This window comes from Thermobia domestica, chromosome 4 (genome assembly GCF_964235325.1).
Source record: "Thermobia domestica chromosome 4, izTheDome1.hap1.1, whole genome shotgun sequence".
NCBI classification, from domain to species: Eukaryota; Metazoa; Arthropoda; class Insecta; order Zygentoma; family Lepismatidae; genus Thermobia; species Thermobia domestica.
The window spans coordinates 22,408,585-22,431,765 of record NC_137457.1 but is presented as its reverse complement, the minus strand read 5'-3'; the positions used below and the strand labels follow the sequence as shown (position 1 = coordinate 22,431,765).

The following is a 23,181-nucleotide window of genomic DNA, read 5'->3' as shown; positions in this document are numbered from 1 at the left end:
AAAATATGATTTACATTTCAAGATTGTCATTGTCACAACATGCAACAATTTTCTATTCACTGCTGTTTTGAAAAAATGGCCGCCATTGGATAGCCGAAAAAATCTATACAGCAAATTTAAAATATCTTGTGCTTCTACCCTCAAAATTTCAACTTAAGAAGTTCGAAAATTGCACCCTATAGCATGGATACCCGCTATTTTGAATAATGGTCGCCATTTTGAAATTTTATGCCTCCAAAATATATACAGCTAATTTAGTCTCTCGTGCTTCTACTCTGAAAATTTTAACTTGAAAGACCGAAAACTGCTCTTTGTAGCGTGTATATACGCTATTTTGAAAAAAAGATGTCATTTTGTAATTTTACGTTGGTATGCCGCCAAAATCTATACAGAAAATTTAGAGTATCTCCAGCTTCGGTCCTGAAAACTCAAAAGATCGAAAGTTGAACACTGTGTGGTACAGGCAGACAAACGAACAAATGTAGATCGAGTTATCCCAGGAGTTTCAGTGGCCTTCGCCAAATATGAATATCATATAACTATATTAATTTAAAACAAAGATGTAATTCATCATGATGTCTTATATGAAATATTTATCGCTTTCGATGCTTTGTGCGTTCAATTACGGGAATTTCCCGAGCACTTGTTGCAAGACAGTTCTTTTCTGTAAATTAATTTAAAACAATTAACAAAAATAGGCCTATAATTCATATTTTATAAAGTAAATGTTTCAAAATGTCATAAATGAAATTAAATATTCTCCAGCGCGAAATAAATAGTTTTATTGTTGAAGTATTCACTCCGATGTCTTGTGGGTTCAATTGCGGGAATTTCCCGAACACTTCTTTCATGACGGGTTTTCCCTAAAAATGCAGCCTGCTTTACTGTACGTCGAAACTTCCATTAATACTGAAGTTTCAATTCAGCACTTAAAATAGTAAGCGTTACGTAGTCTTCAGAACTCCGAGCCTTAAGCTTCTTAATTTTGACAAGAATTTTTACGCTATTGCTGGTGTTGATTCTACAGACTGCTTATTTGAAGGGTAGCAACAAATGACTGAACTGAACTGTTGTTAGAAAACCAAATTTTACTGAATACTTTTGTCACCATCAAAGGTAAGAAATAATTACTTACTAATAGTTTTACTAATGTATTTACATATTTACTGTTAATACCGGCACCTATGACCTTAAACCCGTCAGCGTATGAGGGATAATGTCCCTCGGCGGCGCCGAGTCAGGAAGCACACTATTCAGGGAAAGTATTTTCTAAAATATAAAATTGCTTATTTTACTTCAAATAGGCAATAAGCATAACCCACACATTAATTTGTTTTAAAATTATCTCAAGCTGTGAGTTTTTTTAATTCACTCATTCAGTGCAGTAAGAATTTTATAATGGTTTTATGTTGAATGTTGTTGTCTATCGTAACTTGAAAGCATATAATTTGCCCAAAGAAAGGTCAAAATCTGATAAAAATAACTTCAAATGTAATCACCTTAGTTGTACCAATAATATACTAACAAAAAGGCCAAAAAGCTAGGTGGGTTTTAAAGTAGGTTTTTTCAGGTGGGTCCCACCCTGCGTGAGCATTAACTCTTTGTAATGTTACTAGTCTGTATGCAGTCAACAATTAGTTTCAACTATAACAATAAAATGGCGTCTCATGGGGAAATGCCAGACAGAATGTTTGCCATTACTCCGGAGTGTTCGGAATTGCCTTATGGTGTGAAATGAATTATCAAAAATGTTTAAATAGTTCCTTTATTGAAAAGTAAGTAATAAGTTAATGAAATTGGTTTGGGAAATAGATCATGTCTTGGTAATAAGCGTTATTAGCTTTATTAATTAGAATAGTTTCCTATATTTATTATATGATATATGTATTAGTTATGTTTGTAATTGTATTAAAGATTTAAATACTAAATTATGGTATATTTTCAATGTATTTTAATGCATTTCGCTGTTTTCGTAAAAACAAAGTTTAAAATAAACAGTATGCTCGGGATTACCCCGACCACTGGGGAATCCCGAACATAGGGACATTTTTAAAACATCTCACTGATATTTTGAAAAATGTTACTTTTTATTCTCCTCTGCACTTTAGTAAACAGGAAAAACTTCCAAGTTTTGTATAAACAAGAAATCTTAATTGTATCTACAAAAATGAACGAGTTATTTATAATCAAAGCTTAAGTTTCGTGAATCCCCCAGTCTCCCCTAACAATTAAGATTTACCTGAGAAATATATATAGTCCTTTCCGAGAAAATTGTCAAAAAGAAACTCACCCCAAATACGAAGTATCTCTCGTACAGTTTTCAGGCCAGATGACTTATGTGATATTATCAGGTTATTAATGGAATATTTATGTATGAAATATAAACAAGTTTGCCTGAGCTAATTAAAAATAAGTCAACAATTAGTTTTTATCTTTATTCATTTAGTTATTGTAATGGAATTATTTTCCAAAGTGCAAAATATAAAGTTCAATGTAGTTATCATGTTCTTTTCAGTGTAGCTAGCTTTTGGTACATTTAAATCGTAACTTAGACATTTATATGACAAAAAAAGATGGTTACTAGAACAGTATACTATAACTGATTGTTAAAGAATTGATTGCGTTTGCTATAAGATTTTCCTTTTTAATGGCCATTAATCTCCTATACCAAATATTTCGTTAATATATTGTTAAAGTAATATTTTAATATACAGAAATATGTTCTTCTAATATATTGCGCTTAATTTGTACACACACAAATAAGTGGCGTGCTCAGTAGAGAAGGGAAGCAAGTTTACTTTCTTTTTTTTGTCATTTTGACATATTTCATTTTTAAGATCTCCATCTGTTCTTTGAGGGGCGCGGTGGCTCAGTGGTAGAGCGTTCACCTCTGGTGCCTGGGGTCCCGGGTTCGAACCCAGCCCCCGCCAAGTGAACTTTGTGGTGGACAAACACCGTGCTCGTGGGTTTTCTCGGGGTTCTCACGTTCCCTCCCACTTTCTTCATTCCACCATTTCACTCATCTCTTATCATCATCGTCTCCTTTAGCCTAACGGGCATAACCGTGGGACGTAAAACTCAAAGATTTCATTTTTCCATCTGTTCTCTTTTCAGTTTTTTAAAAAAATATTCCGTTACTGTAAAAAAAAAAAAGAAATACAATTCACAGAACGTTATTTTTTCACGTACTTAAGAGTACTTAAGAGTAGGCCTACTTAAGAGTACTGTGTACTAGTACTTAAGAGTACTGTATGAACTCGTTTTCTCACAACTTTGGTAATTTAACTTAATTTCCATATGCTCTGAACGTACCAACTTTTAAATAAATCCAAGGAGTGATCGGAAAGTAACGTTACAAAGCCTGCAGTGAAATGTGTATATATTATTTCATACAACCAATAAATCCAACGAATAGTACATACCTAGGTACATTAAATTATTTTTCGACATGGTCATCATATGAGTTGAGGCACTTATCGCACCGTGAAATGAGTTTGAAGATTCCCTCCTGGTAAAAATCCTGCTCTTGAGTGTTCAGTCACGTTGTCACGCAGTGTTTACTTCTTCATCTGAATCAAAGCTAAAGCCTCCTAGATGCTCTTTCAAATGCGAGAACAAGTGAAAGTCGTCTGGAGCGAGGTCCGGGCTGTAGGGAGGGTGGTAGGTGATCTCCCAGTGAAATTGCTTCAACAACATGGTGGTATTCTGGGCTTTTCGTCGGTAACGATTTCTTAACTAGCCGCAAACTTTCGACAGCATTCTGCGACATGCTGACGAGACATTACAGTATATCCGTGAACACTTCTACCAGCAGCCGGTGAATAGAGGCCGCGGTTACATGTTTCGCCTACAGAAATCGGATAACTCAGCGGACTTCTTTGCGAGATCAGTTTTTCCAAACGAGGCGTTGTGTTTATCTACTGCTAGCGCCGTTCGTTGTGTGTCTTGAAACTCTGCACAGTTGCCAACTCCATATAATAAAATTACCTCCCACTTCTCATTCCTCTATAATAGACGAAACTCCAAAAATATCGGTTTTGTAACCTAAGTGTTTCGATCGTCCCCTGTACTTATAAAAAATGCAATGCTTTCGTATGTATATCAGAAACAAATTAGTAGGTATATTTTAAAATACTAACACACTTTTTTGCATTTTCAGATATTACATGCCCTAGGAAAGCAAGATATGTCTTGGTTTGTGAGTAATTTGGTGTTACTCTCTATCCTTGGATACGTGACTTCATGTCCCGAAGTATGCCGCTGCTCTGTGACCTCCAACGGAAAGACATTGACTGACTGTTCCAGTGAAGGATTAGCAGCGATTCCTTCTTCCCTTCCAGGAAATACTACCACATTGGACTTATCTTCAAACCCAATCGAAAGCTTAACTAATGACATTTTTATTAATAACAATCTTTCACAGTTAGAACATATACGATTAACCGGTCATTCTGTAGAGCAAATTGAAGTGGATTCATTCCGTGGACTGAAAAATCTGCAATCTGTTGATTTATCCAGAAGTACTTTGGAGACAATTGATAGAAACACGTTCAAGGAGAACCGTAAGTTCACTTCCATCAACTTGAGACATAATCCGTTTCTTCGACTTTCTTATCAAAATCCGTTTCTTGTTTCCGACTCGTTGAAAACACTAAACCTTGGAGAATGTTCTATAAAATTCATTGCTGAAATTACATTTTCAAAGTTACCAAGTCTAGAAATCTTACTACTTGACAACAACGAAATTCATAATGTTTCTTCAGAAATGTTCTCCAAGTTAAAGGAACTAACGCACCTGGATTTATCTGGAAACAAGATTAAAGATATACCACCTGATTTAATTGAAACAAATACTAAGTTGAAGTCATTACTTCTTAATCGGGTAAAACTGAACTTAACCCAAGGAGAAGAATTTAGTGGAATTGCATTGTTATTCCCCACGGACATGTCCTATTATAGTGGTCCATTTCTGTCCTCCTATTCGTTAGAGAATCTAGAACTAAGTGAAGCAATTATGAGACTGCTTCCTGAAGATTTCTTCTGCAAAATGCCAAACTTGAGGAGAATAAATCTGAATCAAACATTTCTCTTTACAATTCAACGCCATTTTACTTGTCTGTCAAAATTAGAAGAACTTGATTTGTCCCAAGCTAACGTCTTTTACATCGAAAGTCTGAGTTTTGTAAGTAATAAATTTTTAACGAGATTAAACATTTCAGGAAATGTATTCATTCGCAGTCGGAAACAAGAATTTTTCGAGTTAAACTCACCAAGTCTAAAACATTTGGATTTTAGCAACAATTTAAAGCAGAGATTCTCTCACACTGGGTTTTCAATGTTACCAAATTTAACCCATTTAATTCTTAGAGTTACAATTATCGTTAATTTGAACGAGGATATGCTTTCACAGCTTACAAATCTGGAATATTTAGACATTGCGAACGCAGCTTTGGCTATTATAGATGACGATGCGTTCTCTAAAAATACTAATCTTCGATTTCTTTACCTTAAAAACAATATACTGACTCGAATAAATATGCCTAAAGTGTTTAGAATCCCAACGTTAGAAGTGCTTGATATGAGTTTTTGTGAAATTTCAAATCTTTCAAATAATGCTTTTGAAAATCTTCCACGTTTGCAATCTCTATTTCTAAATGGAAATCCACTGTCAGTTTTACCAGATACATTATTTTTACATGTTCCACTGCTTCAAAATTTGGATTTGTCAAGTTGTGAGATGACTTTGTTTGATCCTAATATTTTACGTGCTAATCCTAATCTTGTTACTCTGTCACTACGACGCAACCCTATTCACGGAATTTCTCATGGTAATTCATTTGTTAATAACACACAATTACAAGTCCTTGATTTAAGCGAGTGTCAGTTATACCGTATTCAAGAAAATACGTTTTCTAAGCTAGTAGCTTTAAGAACTTTGTACCTGGACGACAACTCTTTGAGGAATCTGGACGTTAAAACTATATCTCCCTTACCAAAGCTCGAAACTTTGGGCTTATCTGGTAACTACTGGCGTTGCGATTGTAAGTTGAAACCATTATTGAATTGGACATTATCCAATAGGATTTTAGTAAGAAATACTGTGATTTGTAGTGAACCTAAAGAATTGATGGGACTACCATGGTACGAACTTAATGCTTTCCCATGCGATGGTAACTCTAATATTATTTTACCACCCAGATGTTACGATAAACCCAAAGACAGTGAAAAGTTGAGTAATGATTTACAATCCAGTAAGCTGGAAAATACACAGGGTGATATTAGTAAAGGCTCTAGCACTAGTACTATTCTTGCTGTTATATTTGGTATAATAATACTAGTTGGACTAGGAGCATTTGCATTTATTAAATTTAGGGAAAGAATAACTGGTAGACATAACCGTTTTTCTCATGCTACGTTGGTTCACACTGAAGAAATGAATGAAAATATTTGAGTACAACTTTCAGGGAGCTCCTTAATATAGTATTAACCTTAATTTTGTTGATTGAATTTTTAGCGTCTCTTTAAGCTGTAGATCTAGAGCTTAACGTGGATTCCGAATGATATGAGCTCCTGGGGCCAATAAATCCCAAGTCTTTCTGCGCCTAAGACGCACACCTAATAACTTTGAAATACGTTGACTGACTTAGCATGGCTTTCTCCAAGGTACCGATGATGACGTTCTCTCTAGAATAAGGAAACTGTATTCAAGTGTTCTCAATAATTTCAAAGGTATTAATAATGCAAGGAGCAGGTGATGAATACGTACAATTGCCTGCTTGTTTATAAGGTGCATATTTTGAAAGTATTAATGTTATTGAATATCATGAAATGAGAAAATGTATTAAGTATTTTGTACCCTAAATTATTTTGAATATCAAGTAAATAATAATATGTTTGGTATTTATGTAAATTAAATAAATTAAATTTACTAAACTTATATTGCATTATTTGCTTCTTTAAAATGTATGTATTTTGTTTATATTGTAATTCATTTATCATACGTAGCCAAGGTTTCAACTCATATTTTCAACGGTGTGGTTATACCGAAATTTCCCAATTCATTCTTCCTTTTCCAATTATTCTATCTCGAATCACCCCTCATCCTTTATAGAACAACGTATTTATTCCGAATTTAGCGATTACGTTTTCTCACTTAGGGGTAAATTAGGGTTAGCAGCTGAAAGGTCTCTGCTGCTCCGGCAGGAACAAAACATTTGCAGTACATAAAACACCTGCAACACTATATTAAACGTCACAGAACAGGCATAACTGCTGCGTGTGATAGAGCGAAAGTACCGAATCAGTGCATAATCCAGTTGATCATCCATTGAAAGAAACAAATTCATTTGTTTTTGGCAAAGAAAGACAATATAAAGTATGTGGTATCACCAGGTTCTATTTAAAATAAAGTGGTTCTGTTTACCTTTCTCCGTCCCGTTAAATGATGAAAAAACGGAAGAAGAATATAGGAAAATTTCGGTATAACCATATCACAATGTAGCTAAGATTCTAACTCATTTATCCAATATTAACTATGTTGAGTAAGGGGCCTAAGTCATTTACTTAACGTAGGTAGGCGTGCTTACTAAGCCGGTGGAGTAACGTTATTTTCTGAAGTTACTTTCTCCTCGTCACTGTGTACGATATATATGAATTAAATAAATATTAGGCAGTTGTAATGGAATATTACATTGAGATTTAAGAATTGGGATTAGGGATTTCATATACATAAAATACTACTCCCACATCTTCACCAGTTGTTGATGCTAATTGTATGATTAAGTTTCAATAGGCGTGGCGTAATCAGTTCCCTATTTTTGTAACTGAGTTTTTAGCAGCTGCATTTGCAGCTTTGTATCAGGCAGGTAACTAGAGGGAACTAGGGGGTGGCACCCCTAAAGTTTTCGTGGCCCCCCAGACTTCAATACAAAATGCCATTATTAATACAAAAAAGAAACACACAATTTAGATATTTGTAATTTATTTTTAATGACTTAGCCCCCCTAACTTATTCATGCCCCCCCAAACCTCTGTGGATGGTTGCATGCCTGGTTTGTATTATCCTAACATTGTATTAATTCATTGTGATAATATGGTTGTTATCTATTGCTTCAAGCGAAATGTGTGACGTGTTTCTCATTTCTTGTCTATTCGTCATATTGTATATCATTTAAATACCAATATATTTGAACATGTAATTTCTGAAGAAGATAAAGTGATGGAGCTTCACGAGACATAAGCTTCATCCTCAGCCAATTGCAGCTCGCCACCTCGTTAGCAGAATAAGAAGACTTTTTAAAGCTTCGATTTTTTCTTTTCGTCACATGATTTCTTTTTAAATGTCAACTTTTGTATGTAAGCTGAAATGTTAAAATTAATATACGTATACCAAAATGGCGGAATTTACAGCTTTACTTAAAACTGAGTCACCCAATACAACTAACTAACTAACTAACTCTATGGCTTATGGAACCCGGAGGTTCAAGTTAAATAATAATGGCGACAACGCATCTCCTTGTTTCAGGCCATTTTCGACGTGAAAGCTCGTGGACAAAAATTTTCCTACCCGGACTTTACTTTGGGATTCATTTAAACATATCTTAATTAATCTAATTAGCTTTCTCGGTATTCCAAGTTCTGTAAGAACGTTGTATAATGTTTCTCTCCTAACCGAGTCGTACGCCTTTGTAAAATCAATAAGTAGTTGAGGCACCGGGATATTGTATTACCACTTTTTTTTTCGAGTATTTGGCGAATGGTAAATATTTGGGCGATAGTTGATCATATATATATATATATATATATATATATATATATATATATATATATATATATATATATATATATATATATATAGATATAGATATAGATATAGATATAGATATAGATATAGATATAGATATATAGATATATAGATAGATAGATAGATGTATCTTCTTTCTGACCTCAATCATAGGTTGATGGGCAACATGGAAATTCTAAAAATTTTCTCTCCCTTGGGAGAGCTGTTTTATATTTTCATAAGGTCTCTTCTTTGTAACTGCACCTAGATATTCTATCCTTGGTCTTCCTCTTCCTGGTTCTCCTTCTGCCTTTCCCTCTATCAGCACAGTGATCCAATCGGAGTGTCGAATAAGATGGCCAAGCATGCTGTTTCTTCTTTTTCTTATTATCTTTATAATCAGTCGTCCTTCATTAGCTTCCTTTAGTACGTCTTCGTTCCTTTTCCTTTCGGTCCATAATATGAGCAGCATGCTGCGCCAACACCACATTTCAAATGTTTCCAACTTGGATTTTTCATCTTTTCTCAATGTCGACGTCTTTGATTCTTAAAGCGCATCATTGCATATTCAGCATAAAAATTATTTTTATTCTTTTTGAAATAATTTCATTTGAAATAGACGATACATTATTTTAACAAAATATACGGGCGTTTAAATCCATTAGCGCGAAAATGAAAATAAAATGAAATCTTTCTCTTTAAAGACGTTTAGGCTAAGGGAGACTATTATTAAAGGAAGCTAATGAAGATCGAAGAATTGGTGGAATGTGAATTTTGAGAATACCAAAGTGTCCTGAGAAAACTCATGGTAACGATGTTGTCCACTACAAACTTACTTTCCAGGGATCGAACCGGCGACTCTACATACCAAAGGTAAGTCACTGAGCCACCCTGGCCTGTAGGTATGTATACGTTTGTGCGTGAGTTTTCGTATGCACATGTAAACATGTCTGGGCACATGCATGTAAGTGTGTCCGTGTGGAGGGTATGTTTGTTGATTGATTGTTGGATTAAACGTCCGTTTCAGCTGCGAGGCAAGATGAGTCGTGGACCTACAGTTTACCGTGAAATGCGGGCCACATAGTTCCCACTGGAAATCAACCCCGGGTCCCTTTTGTAGAATGCGAGCGTGTTATCCATTTAGCCTCATGGGAGCCCCTGATCTTTTGTGTGTGCGTGTATGTGTGTGTGTGTGTGTGTGTGTGTGTGTGTGCGTACATACGTTTATGTGTGTGGGGCTATAATTGTATGTGCACTTGCATGATATGTGTGAAACTTCTGTATCTAGTGTTGGGTAAGTATTATTTCCCTTGTTTCAGTGAAAAATCAGCTGGTAATGAATACAGAGAGTTACTTGAACTGATTATACTATGAAGGACCCTTTCTTCGATGTAACAACTCCGTGTGGTTCATCTGACGATGAAGCAAGTAGCAAATGGAAAAGGCATACCAGAGCTCATCCGTGGCTAAACGGTTAGCGTACGCGCCTTTGGCGTGGGAGGCACGGGTTCGATTCCCGGCGGGAGCTCATGTGGTTCGGATTCCACGTTAATCAGTAGGTCCACGTCTCATATAGCCTCAATGCTTAACAGGACGTTAAACTCAAGTCACGTCACGGAAAAGGCATACCAGAAAGCGCTGAAAGCAAAGTTGTGAGAAAATAAGCTCGACAGAAGGATTTATGTCTAATTCAACTCCTGCACAACTTTCAGAGTGTTAAGGTGTGGGTTATGAACGCGAAACTGGAGGATCATCGTCACATTTTGAACCCACAAATTATCTTATCTATCATGTAGTTCACGTAAAAGCAGAATGGAGAAGAAGTTCTGAGACGATACAAGAGCTTTTCGAGAGGAGATAAAGTTCAAAAGAAATCCAGGTCAATCATATCTCACTTCAAGAGCAAAACATATTCATGCTCGAATGTTTCAGCTGCCCGATGAGTGTAGAAAACGTACAGACTGGCGTGTTCAGAAGAAGATTGAAAATGTGTTTTTGATAGTTACTGGACTATGAGTGACTGTGGTCTAAGAATAATGAATGTCCTTATTTTATTGAATATTAAAGGAAAACATTAATCCAGAAAAAGACAGGAACCCCCTCCTAAACAACATTTTCGTCACTGATGGTTGTATATCACGTAGAGGTGGCGGGTAACGTTGTTTCTTCAATATTTTAAGGAAAAATAAAGGTTTTATAGTATCTATCATTCAAAACAAACGTTCTCCTTTTTCTGGTATTGCAGATGTAAGCACCTGTATTGTATGAAGAGCTATTTTCCATTTTACACCACAATCACTGGACTGTATGAAGAGTACAGAGATTGTTCCGTATACATTTGGTAGATTTCGACTTACCTAAAAATTTAGAAGAATCCATGGTGCCAGGTTCATAAGTCCTCGATATGTTTCCTAGGCTAATAACAATAGCTCGGCAGCGTAATTTCCACTGTAATAGCCTTCTCTGAAGACCTGGGAGGGGAATCTTTTTCCATTCCATTTGCACAGCTTTCCAAAGTCCTTCCACAGTTGTCACACGCCGTTTTTCCAAAGCCCTCTTCAGCAATCCAAATCCACAATAGTCCATACGACTTGCATCTGGAGATTTAACAGGTACCTCATTGAAAGATATCACCTGTATGCCACTTGCCCCATCCATCTCCCTGTATAATGCAAGGGACGATCGTGAGGTATGTGATGAGGCCTTGTTCATGTGAATGCGCGCCAGATTGGCGTCATTTGCGCACATTGTTGGAATCTCATGCTCTAGATCGGCCGCATGATCTGCTCCTGAAAATACTGCGAATTTATTTTGCAGTTCTTCGCCACCCTACGAATCTTCAGTTTACCTCGGTAACATTAGCCAGTAACGACCATGAACCCTTTTGGAAAGGATTCTTTACAGACACGGACCCACCTTCTGAAGTTCTTGGCGCCTTTCTCTCAGTACATGATGACTCTCGGTTTGCCACAGTCAGTAATGGTAAATCCATGCTTCATCGAGAGTTACGACGTACATCCACCTTATGTTTGCCAGATATCGTTCGTACAGCTTCCGGGCGTTACACTTTCGTTCCTTTTGGTGGACATCCGTGAGAAGGTGGCCGTGAGATTTCAGGACTTTTTCCAGCTTGAGTTGATGGTGTAAGGTCCGGCCCACAGTCCCCAAAGACACGTCAAGACGATTAACCATACACCTTTGTCTTGGCGGATTTCCTTGCATTGCCATTTTGCGAAGTTTCCTCTGCATGGTGGAGGTGACCTTAGTGCATTCCCGCTTCCTAGGCAACTTCGTTGGTGATCCAAATGGTGGAGCTTCGTTGCCCTTGACTTTTTTAATATCATTTTTTATTCCACTTAAACTGATGTTGCAACCATTCTTCTTGCACTGTTTTGTAATGACAGAAACACTAAAGTGGGCGTCATAAAGAGCCTCAACATAGCCTTCCCAAAACCGGCTTAGTTTGGGCCAAGGTCCGTCGACCCTACTGTTCCTTTCCTCTTTTAAGGTCGCGTCATAACTACCCTTCTTTGAAAACCGAAGATGCAGTAAAATTGTGACGTCACGGCGGGAGTAGAAACAGCTTTCTCCCAAGGTCCTTGTCATTCACCCTTGCTTGTTTCTTTGATTTTTGCAGGAAAGTGAGTGATTCTTGCTTTCCTGTATTAATAAAACATTAATTACTGTAGTGCACGTGTTAGCCTATAAGCATGTGGAATTCTACACTAAGTACATGTCGCAATTATAGTAGAAATACTACGGGTTCCAAAGTTATTTATCATGTATTGCCCTCGGATTTTTTGCGGGAAGTTTGGCAAAAGAAATGCTGTCGTAAAGACATATTTAAAGTTGAAAACGACAGCGTCTATTCCGATCATTTTATTCCCGAAGCTTATGGACATAATTTAAAATGTGAGCTTCTAAACATTCTACCCAAGAAAAAGATTAAACAAGATGTGCCTTCACTAAACTTACCATTACCATACGGAACCGCGTTGATGTAAATAATGAAAGAATTAAATGTATGAAAGTTAGGTGTTTAAAGAAAAAAAGCATATCAGACATTGGGGTGCAGCCAGATGAAATAACTATTGTGACTAAAACAAAAGAATAACTCTTTGTTTATGTTATTTTCCGTTTGTTCTGTGGAGAGTGAGGGGCATAAACCAAAAGAAGAGCTCTTCTTTTTGCGTAAAGAGGACGAAAATCTGAAGTCTAACAGTATGTACAAAGCCAAAATAATATGTTGACAAACGAAGTTAAAAGAATTAGAAAGCAAATATAATAAAGAATTAATTTCAAAGGCCAGTTCTAAAATATAATATTGTGATCGTTTCAATAAAGTGGTTAATAACAGGGTGATGATATACTACGAAAAAGTTTTACACTAGGCCAAGTAAATATGCTAATAAATGGCAAGAAAAAACTAAGATGGATTGATTAAAATATCATTCTTGCATTAATACAACACGCCTCATTGATAAATTATACAATCATCTACGGTTACAAGTTCGAATCCCCGTACCCAATGTGTCAACATTTCGACGTTGTATGCAAAAATTACCGTTTTTTTTCTGGTATTCTTACCCCAGTTTTGAAAATTTTGACTTAGGAAGGGCGCTACTTAAAGAGTGTGGAAAAATTTTCAGTGCTTATATTTGATGAATTGAATGTTAATAGGCGCGTATGCTATGACCAAGACGTTTATTTATTTTTAGGACCACACCAAAATGTCCAGGTGGCAATGATTCGAGCTTAATAGATGTGTGGAAACAGCCAGTGCATTATGATTTCGATAAGACTATCAAAAGTAAAAAATTACTCTTCGAAATCATATTGAAAGTTGAAATCTCAGAATTCAAGATAGTTGCGATTCTTTCGAAGTTCAATGGCGGCAATATGAGGCTACGTGGTGTTCTCGTTTTTACCTTCTTTCAGGCGGATGGAAGCAATAAAATAGTATGAAGTTATATTTCGAACATTTCACAAAAAACTGTGAATCGAAGAAAAGAAAAAGAATGTGATTGGCCGACCGTTTTATGTCCTAAGAAAGACAATCGATGTTGAAACTATTCGACACGGCTAAGACATACTTCAGAATTCGGTTTTTGAATAGAAAAACACAGGAACTCCACAGGAGGAATGTTCTTTAAGATAGTGGATGCAAAGCTATTCTTCAAGTGCTACTCAATGCTATAGTGAGTACATATTGTATCTGTATGTAGTCTTTATTTTTATTGCATTTAAAAATTTGTTTTCCTTTGCAAATCGCTACGGCGGAACATAGGTTTAGCACACGTCCCTGCTTCACCGCGGTGACGTCACACTACAGCTGGAGAAAGTGGCTACGCAGAAACAGCGAATTATGAAGGGACCTGTAAAAGCGCGGAACAGTAGGGTCGACGGACCTTGAGTTTGGACGGCATGTTTGTCACACAGAGCGGAAACCCAGACAATTGGAAACAAATTTAACACAACACTCACAACAATGATTCTATTTTGTGCGTTATTGTCGTTCGCGCTTAAAAACAACTCCGTTCCCAGGAACCCACTGCACAACACTGCAGGACACCATGAGCCAGGTCGGGTGAGTCCATTCTGCTCGGGAGGGGGAAGGAACGAAATCGGCCAAACGTAGGCTGAACAACCTCTGTAGAAGGAGATTTGCAATGGAATTTCTGTCAGCAGAAGCCTATATGAGAAAGAATTTCATAAGTTATTTCTGCAATTCACAGTATCGTTAAATCAGGGATACAAATAAACAACAAAATTTTACTAGCCCAAGCAAAAAAGCTAGTAGCCCACATACCACAATAGAAATCATTTACTTATCTTCGATATAATATTAAATACTCGCCTGCATCGATGAACCACTCGCCTGGGGCGAGTGATTATTTGTATCGTTTCCTTAGATCCAATGATACAAGCGCATTTGGATAGACATCACGAGTAAACTGAAATTGCGTATAGCCCCAAATAATTGCCTAAATCTTATCTAAATACAATATTAGGAAGTGATATTCTATAAAATAACATAGAGTATGGAAAGAAGGTTTAAGACTATGGATCTGAAACGAAGACGAAAGGAACGCATACTATTGTTTAAACTTCGGTAACATAAAACAATACCTATCAGTATTGAAAAGTAGATGGATATTTTAGGGAAACTCCCGTTTATTTGTTCCTATGTTTCATGACTTCTACAAGTAGCTGAGGATTTTCTCTTCTGCTAACAGCGTTCTTTCTCATGCAACATGGAGCAGCTTAAAGGGGACGAATCTACGAAATGAACTCATTTCTACTAACACATACATAAATGATTCAATATATTTGTATGCAATTTAACATATAATGTTATACAGTAAATTGCTTGAATGCATTTTTTTAGTTTTTTAATCTATACTTTGTTCATGCCCATTTGGAAGCTACAAGTCATAACCAATAAGTCCAGTTTATGTCGTAATCATATTCAGTGCAAACTCATATAAATCGAAAAATTTCCAAAAGCAGTGAAAAAATTTATATTGACATTAATATAGCGTGTTACCAGCAGACGTTCTAGATCTATACCGCGCAAACAATAACACCAATTAGCGAAAATACAGTGGCCAAAAACAGTAAATGAACAAAAACGCAGCTTGGACAAAAACAGCGCATGAACAAAAAACAGTGGACAAAACATGAGCATGCAAATACAGCGTGGACAAAAACAGCGCATGTAAATACAGCTTGGACAAAACCAAAGAATAAAACAAGCGCATTGTTGATTAGTAATTTGATCTTAGGTACTTCTTAAATTATTTTCAAAAGAAGTTTGACATAGATCAATATATTTGATTGCGTTTGGTAGTACTACCTTCCGCTCAGAACTTAAGGAATAAACTTCCTGTTTATCTGTGCATTTTGTTAGAATATTTTAAACAAAGAAACAAAGTTCGACAAGCTCGACGTATCTGACTGTTTTTTTCCCTGGACACTTATAGATATTTAGAAAATTTAACTTATTACTTCATAAACAAACTTTGTTACGCTCATATGGAAGTACATGATTGGTTTCCATATATTTTGACTAGTTACGGACTCCAGTTTGAAAAATGTACTCCCTGTTTTATCTTTACAACTGTATTTCACTAAATATTTTAACCAAACAAATGATGTTTGGAATAATTAGAGTACTTGGCAATTTTGTGCATTTGCCAACAGGGCATGGTGTTGCACTAATTTGTCATGAAAGCGAGAACCTTTCGGGGACAGTTCTTTTGACAACCGTGGATCTCTGTTCATGGAAACTCAAGACCATTGACCGTAGCAATGATTACTGACTAGGGTGGGATTCGTGTCATGGTAATCATCCGCTTGACAACGGGGGAGATGAAAGAAATATATTTCCCTCATTATATGTAGTTTAGAAAGCCATTGAACAGTTATGGCTGATATTTTACACATTAAGTATCAGTTGTTTGTTGTGTTGTTTGCTTTTGTGTGCCAACTCGAGTGCACAATGTTATTCACAATGTTCATTTAGTCGACAAACAACCACATTTTTGTAATATAAATTCCACGACCGGAAAAGAAAAAAAAATAATTATATTTTAAAAATCCAACGCCAATGCGACGTTTTAAGCGTCCATGTAGTCCAACAAAGTAACACTCACTTTGGCGCGTTGATAACAGTGTTAATGTCGCGTTGATAATGCTTGTATAGTCCAAGCTTAAACATGTAGTGCGTGACTATGTTGTAATTCTCATTGGTAGGAATGTAAGATGAAGTGTATAGTAAAGTGTGAAAGACTGCAAGTCAAGACAATACCGCCAAGGATCGAGTTAAGCGCAAGTGCTAGTTTGCTTTACTAGATTAATCTCACAATTGTTATATTAATGTTTGCTTTGGGAAACTCCCAGTATTGGGAAAGGATGAGCATTGCGGATTTTTTAAAAGTGCAATTTCATTCCCATCTAAATATGGGCGGGTCGCAGAAGGTATCGTCTTCTCTTGGGTCATGAGTATTCATTTATTTCTAGTTTCAGTTGGAGAAGGATAACAAGGTTTATTTATTTATTGATGTGTTTGGCTGGGCACAATATAAAATTATACGATACGAAAATACAGAACTACAAAGTAAAACAAGAAAAATGCATCTTATAACAATCAATGAAATTCTGAAGTGCTGAAAAAGTTTCTTGACTTCAACAATAGTTCATAGAACAAATCCATGAAGGTGATGAATTTCCTGAGCAGATCTCGGGCGATTTCAGCTTTGGTATGTAGATGTATAGCGTGTGTACTATGTTGGTCAGGTTTAAATCTTTCGGAAGTAGAAGTTATTTAATAGTTTGGACGATGTCTTCAGACAATGAATTATCATCAGAGGATGTCTTCGGCATTGAAACTGTGATAGCGTGTGGTATTGTAGGCTCAGGTCTTGAAGTGGATGTAGAAGTCGTGTATTGAAGAGGTGCTGAATGTGAGATTGTTCTTACTGGTGTCACTTTTCCTTTTTGCTTGTAGAATTTGATGTATTGGCGGACATTTGGAATAATTGACAAGATAAGTTTCTTCACAGTTTACACATTTCACTGGTGCGTCTCATAAAGTAAAAGATGATGTACAAAAGTGAAAGTAAAAGGAAGGATATAAAGCATTCTCAAATCTCATTCCATATTACGATTGTTAACTGTACTTGATTATGTAAATGGTCGCCTTTTTCTTGTAATCTTTCAGTATTTTCACACCTGTACTTCATCTCTAAATATGCAGATTCTTGTATTACGTTGAATGTAGATCCTAATTAATATATATTACTAAATTATTTAATTAAATGCAGAATGATAACTGAAATGTATTATGATAATTGTTAAGTCAATATTGTTGGGTTGACAGGAAGATATATTTTCTGTCATTCCTAGGTTGAGTAAGATACTTTTCTTCTACTTGGGTAAGTCGAACAGACACATTTTTGCATGATTTATTAATTGAGATGGGGCTAAACAAACTGTTATCTCTTGTCCATGTTTATTTCTGGCCGTCAGTTTCCTCGTTTTATAATTAATATTCACGTGATATTCTGCAATGAAAGGGGTACCTAATAAAATATTAGTGACCAGTTCTCGCACCAGGTAAACTGAAATTTCAAAAATAACATTTTCTATGTTTAAATTAAGGATTGTCATTCCTTTCACTTTGTGTGTGGTATTTCCCACGAAACTTATTAATGATAAAGTATCAGTGTATATTAATTTAGCACGGGGAAACTGTTGTTTTAGTTTACACCAAACTTCATAGCTCAAAACAGTGATACAAATAAGCACTCGCCCACTTGCCCGGGGCGAGTAGTTCATCGGTGCGGGCGAGTATTTAATATCAATACCGAAGGTAAGTAAATCATTTCTATTATGGGATGTGGCGAAGTAGCTTTTTTCTTGAGCGAGTAAAATTGTGTTTCTTATTTTCATCCCTAGCTTAAAATATTAGTTTCGTTACCTATATCAATAATACCATCCAAAGTAATGTTGTTTATGTGTGCTTTGACTACAGGCGATTTACATACCTTTATATTATCATGTGTTTCCTTTTCTTCTTGTATTAAGAACCGAACATTTAGAACAATGATTTTTTTTTCGTTTTGTATTAATACTAGCATTGTTTGAATCGTTTAGTTTTATAAATGGTCGGTATTTAGTGTTATTCCCATTAGAATTATGGCGAATACTGGCCGACTTCAGGATTTGCTGGCCTAGTTTAAAGTCGAAGATTTCTGACCAGGTGAATCCATCTCTGTAATTCCTACATGTTGAATATGATTGCAAACCCCAACTTTACCTGCACGCTTACTATTATCGCTATTTTCAATATTTACACTTAACACGTCTGCGTTATTTCCATTATTGTGAGCTGGAGTTTTTATCTCGGTTCACTTTGTGTAGTTTGATACTGCTCTTTCCTTAACCCATTCTGTCTGAAATTTTGTATAGGATATCTATTATTAGTTAAATTAAACTACATGGACATTCTCTTCCTATATTCTTCCTATCATAGTATGGATTTGATGGGATTATATTCCTACTATTATTTTCTTTGTTATAATTTCTGAAGCATGAAGTGCCCGCTTTGGTTTCAGTTGGGTAGCTACAGTTTCTCTCTTTAATTTACGATTTGGTAATATTTGCTTGTCTTATTTGAGGAGTGTGTCGCGCAGCAATCTTTCGATTCCTAACTGCATTATTGTTTTCAACCCTTTCTAAAAGCAAACTAATGCCTGCAGTTTATATTTGGAAGACCATTTCCACTAATTGATCTATTGAAGTAATCGGAAATAAATGTATTTGTCTAGAGTAACTTACTGGTAAAATATTTAAACATAGTTTAATAAGGTCATCAGTTTCTACCTTATCTAAATTTTGATAAGTTCTAGCAACATCCCAGATAAAATTCACCAAAGAAGAATAGCGTGTTGAGTTATATCGCAAGTTGTGTAATTGACGAATTCTAGCTTTGACTATTCTGGGATTGTTACATTTCTCTAAAACTGCTTTTTCAAACTCATTGTAATTAAGAAATTTTGACTTCACTTAGCAGAAACCAAAACTTAGCTGAGTCAGTTAAAAGTTTTAAATAATCGCTAACTTATCCATCTCTCTAACTTGAGAAATGTCGAAATTACTTTCAACCTTCAACATATTTCCAGAATAATGAGGTGGTAAGAGAGATCTTGGAAATGTATCTTGTCTTCTTTTGGAACAACTTTTGATGGTTCTGAAAATGAGTTATAGCAACATGGAATGAGATTTGAGAATGCTTTATATCCTTGCTTTTACTTTCATGTTTGTACATCACCTTTTACTTCACAAGACACACCAGTGAAATGTGTAAGACACTTGTCCTGCTAATTATTCCGGATGTCCGCCAATACATCAAATTCTACAAGCAAAAAGGAAAACGACACCAGTAAGCACAGTCTTACATTCAGCACCTGTTCAAGACATCACTGCTACATCCACTTCAAGACCTGAGCCTACAATACCATACACTATCACAGTTTCAATATCGAAGACATCCCCTGATGGTAGTTCATCGTCTGGAAACATCATCCAAACTATTAAATAACTTCTACTTCCGAAAGATTTAAACCTGACCAACATAGTACACACGCTATACATCTATATACAAAAGCTGAAACCGCCCGAGATCTGCTCAGGAAATTCATCATCTTCATGGATTTGTTCTATGAACTATTGTTGAAGTCAAGAAACCTTTTCAGCACTTCAGAATTTCATTGTTTGTTATAAGATGCATTTTTCTTGTTTTATTTTGTAGGTGTGTATTTTTGTATTGTATAATTTTATATTGTGCCCAGCCAAACACATCAATAAATAAATAAACCTTGTTATCCTTCTCCAAATGAAACTAGAAATAAATGAATACTCATGACCCAAGAGAAAACGACACCTTCTGCGGCCCGCCCATATTTAGATGGGAATGAAATTGCACTTTTAAAACATCCGCAATGCTCATCCTTTCCCAATCCTGGGAGTTGCCCAAAGAAAACATTAAGATAACGATTATGAGATTAATCTAGTAAAACAAACTAGCACTTGCGCTTAACTCGATCCTTGGCGGTATTGTCTTGACTTGCAGTCTTTCAAATTTTACTATAGACTTCATCTTACATTCCTACCAATGAGAATTACAACGTAGTCACGCATTACAAGTTTAAGCTTGGACTATACAAGCATTATCAACGCGACATTAACACTGCTATCAACGCGCCAAAGTGAGTATTACTTTGTTGGACTACATGGACGCTTAAAACGTCGCATTGGCGTTGGAGTTTTAAAATATGATTATTTTTTTTCTTTTCCAGTCGTGGATTTTATATTACAAAAATGTGGTTGTTTGTCGACTAAATGAACATTGTGAATAACATTTTGCACTCTAATTGGCTCACAAAAGCAAACAACACAACACACAACTGATACTTAATGTGTAAAATATCAGTCATAACTGTTCAACGGATTTCTAAACTACATATAATGAGGGAAATATATTTCTTTCATGTCTCCGGTTGTCAAGCGGATGATTACCATGACACGAATCCCACCCTAGTCAGTAATCATTGCTACGATCAATGGTCTTGAGTTTCCGTGAACAGAGATCCACGGTTGTCAAAAGAACTGTCCCCGAAAGGTTCTCGCTTTCATGACAAATTAGTGCAACACCATGCCCTGTTGGCAAATGCACCAAATTGCCAAGTACTCTAATTATTCCAAACATCATTTGTTTGGTTAAAATATTTAGTGAAATACAGTTGTAAAGATAAAACAGGGAGTACATTTTTCAAACTGGACTCCGAAACTAGCCAAAATACATGGAAACCAATCATGTACTTCCATATGAGTGTAACAAAGTTTGTTTATGAGGTAATAAATTAAATTTTCTAAATATCTATAAGTGGCCAGGGAAAAAACAGTCAGATACGTCGAGTTGGTCGAACTTTGTTTCTTTGTTTAAAATATTCTAACAAAATGCAGCTGCCGTTAAGGTCATACCTACCATACAACTCCCCATAGGCCTTATATGTATCTACATGGTTGTTCTTTCATTAACGCTTCGTTTACAAAGGTTAGTAAGGGACTTCTGCAGTAATCTCTAATAACCACATCATAACTCTTAAAAATTATAAAAATAGAAAACATGCACCATGGCAAAAATTTCTGTAATCACAAATAATACATATATGTCCTCTATCAGCTAGACAAATTTCATTGAAATTGGAGCCGGACAATTGGGTGATGTCCCTTGTTAGATATAAATTGCATTCAATTGACAAAAGCAAAAAATTGATGTTATCAAGCGTTGACAATGAATACCATAATAGGCATAAGACGTAGAAACAAATAAGGACGTGGGTCTATCTATACATTCCCTTTTATTGCTTGGTAGTATATTACTTTCGACCAGCGTCCTATTTATATGACACTAATGTTTCAACATCTATAGCACTGAAAGTTATAACAAAACTAAAATAACTTTTCTATAGTCTAATTGCCGCTTACCTATTGCTGCCTCATACATATATACCAAACGCATTGTTTGCATTAAAAACAAAAAATAACGTTTGAAGAATCATACCCAAATAAAGTAACTTACACAGGTAAAAAATATATAAAAAAATTACAGTGCATTAGGACAGGTCTCCAATTGCTCCCTGTAATTAGCAGAACTCGAAAACCTTATTTTTCTTTGTTATAAAAAATAAAATATCAAGTGTCCTAAAAATAGAACGCTGGCTCCAAATGGGTTGTGTGAATAAGGTGTTAATTTTCAATACTAATATTAGTGTGGGCAAATTAGACAAAAATAATGAAGGTGGCGGAAAAAATCATAAAGAGAAAAAAATTAGCAGAGATGTGTGGAATAGTGTTTCAATCAACATACTAAAAGTTCCGGGAAATCCGAGTAGAGATTCAGCCGCCATATTGGAAAATGACTGCCGCTGATGCCTTAAAACTACATTTTTCGTTATTCTGCACACAAAACGCCAGAAAATCGTCAGAGAGAGATAAAAGTCCGTAGAGTTGTGTGGGATAGTGGCCCAATTAACATACTATAAGTCCTGGGAAATGCGAATAGAGCTTGGGCCACCATGTTTAAAAAATGGCTACCGCTTATGCCGTAAAGTGACAGTTTTCGTTATTCCGCACACACACAATATCAGAAAATCGTCAGAGAGAGAGAAAAAATCAGTACAGGTGCGTGAAATACTGGTCCAATCAACATACTAATAGTCCTGGGAAATGCAAGTAGAGCTGAGGTCACCATCTTGAAAAATGGCCGCCACCAGTACCGTGAAACGACCTTATTCCAAACGTGTATGGTACATTTTAATCCAGTTCAGGTAATAAAGATCTAGCCAATTATCCTTAAATCCATGTCCCCGTCAGTAACACCTTGTTCGGGATTATTGTTACTTCCTCATCGATAAAATACAAAACTCCGAATAATACCGACTTCTTCATTTTTCTTAAAGAAATATCATCAGAGACAATGGTCTTGGTACCAGTTCATAGGAGAAGGACACATGCAAATCTTCGTCACATTTAAAAACTCCAACCATTAATATCAAAATTTTTGTTTGAATTTTTTAAGTTTGAAAAGTTTGGTTTGAAATTTTTTGTTTCAAATTTTATTTTATTATTTTTAGTTTGAAATTATTTGTTTGAATATTTTGTTTAAAAATTTTAGTTTTAAGATTTTGTTTTAACATTTTTAGTTTGAAAAATTTTGGTTTGTAAACAGCTTCAAAGTTTTGTTTGAAAATTTTTAGTTTCAAAATATTGCTTTGGAAATTTTTAGTTTGAAAATTTTGTTTGAAAAATTTTAGTTAAAAGTATTTTATTTA

At 35.6% G+C, this 23,181-nt stretch overlaps 2 protein-coding genes across 5 annotated transcripts in view; one reads left to right on the top strand and one right to left on the bottom strand.

Annotated features, from left to right (window-relative positions):
* The window catches only part of LOC145683761 (podocan-like), a 75,284-nt gene extending 72,901 nt beyond the window's left edge, over nt 1-2,383 (bottom strand). Inside the window, exon 1 of one of the 2 annotated variants that reach the window (XM_081755319.1) lies at nt 2,291-2,383. The gene's annotated coding sequence lies outside the window, so the exon portion shown is untranslated. Of the gene's footprint in view, nt 1-2,239 lie in introns of both variants that reach the window. The other variant, XM_081755320.1, reaches the window with a different exon arrangement.
* Nucleotides 1-6,937, top strand: part of LOC145683762 (uncharacterized) — a 37,769-nt gene extending 30,832 nt beyond the window's left edge. For all 3 annotated transcript variants that reach the window (XM_081755323.1, XM_081755322.1, XM_081755321.1), the window contains exon 2: nt 4,160-6,937. In XM_081755323.1, the coding sequence (XP_081611449.1) occupies nt 4,187-6,451 (2,265 nt within the window). In that variant the 5' untranslated portion in view covers nt 4,160-4,186 and the 3' untranslated portion in view covers nt 6,452-6,937. The remainder of the gene's footprint in view (nt 1-4,159) is intronic.
* Nucleotides 6,938-23,181: the final 16,244 nt, after the last annotated feature.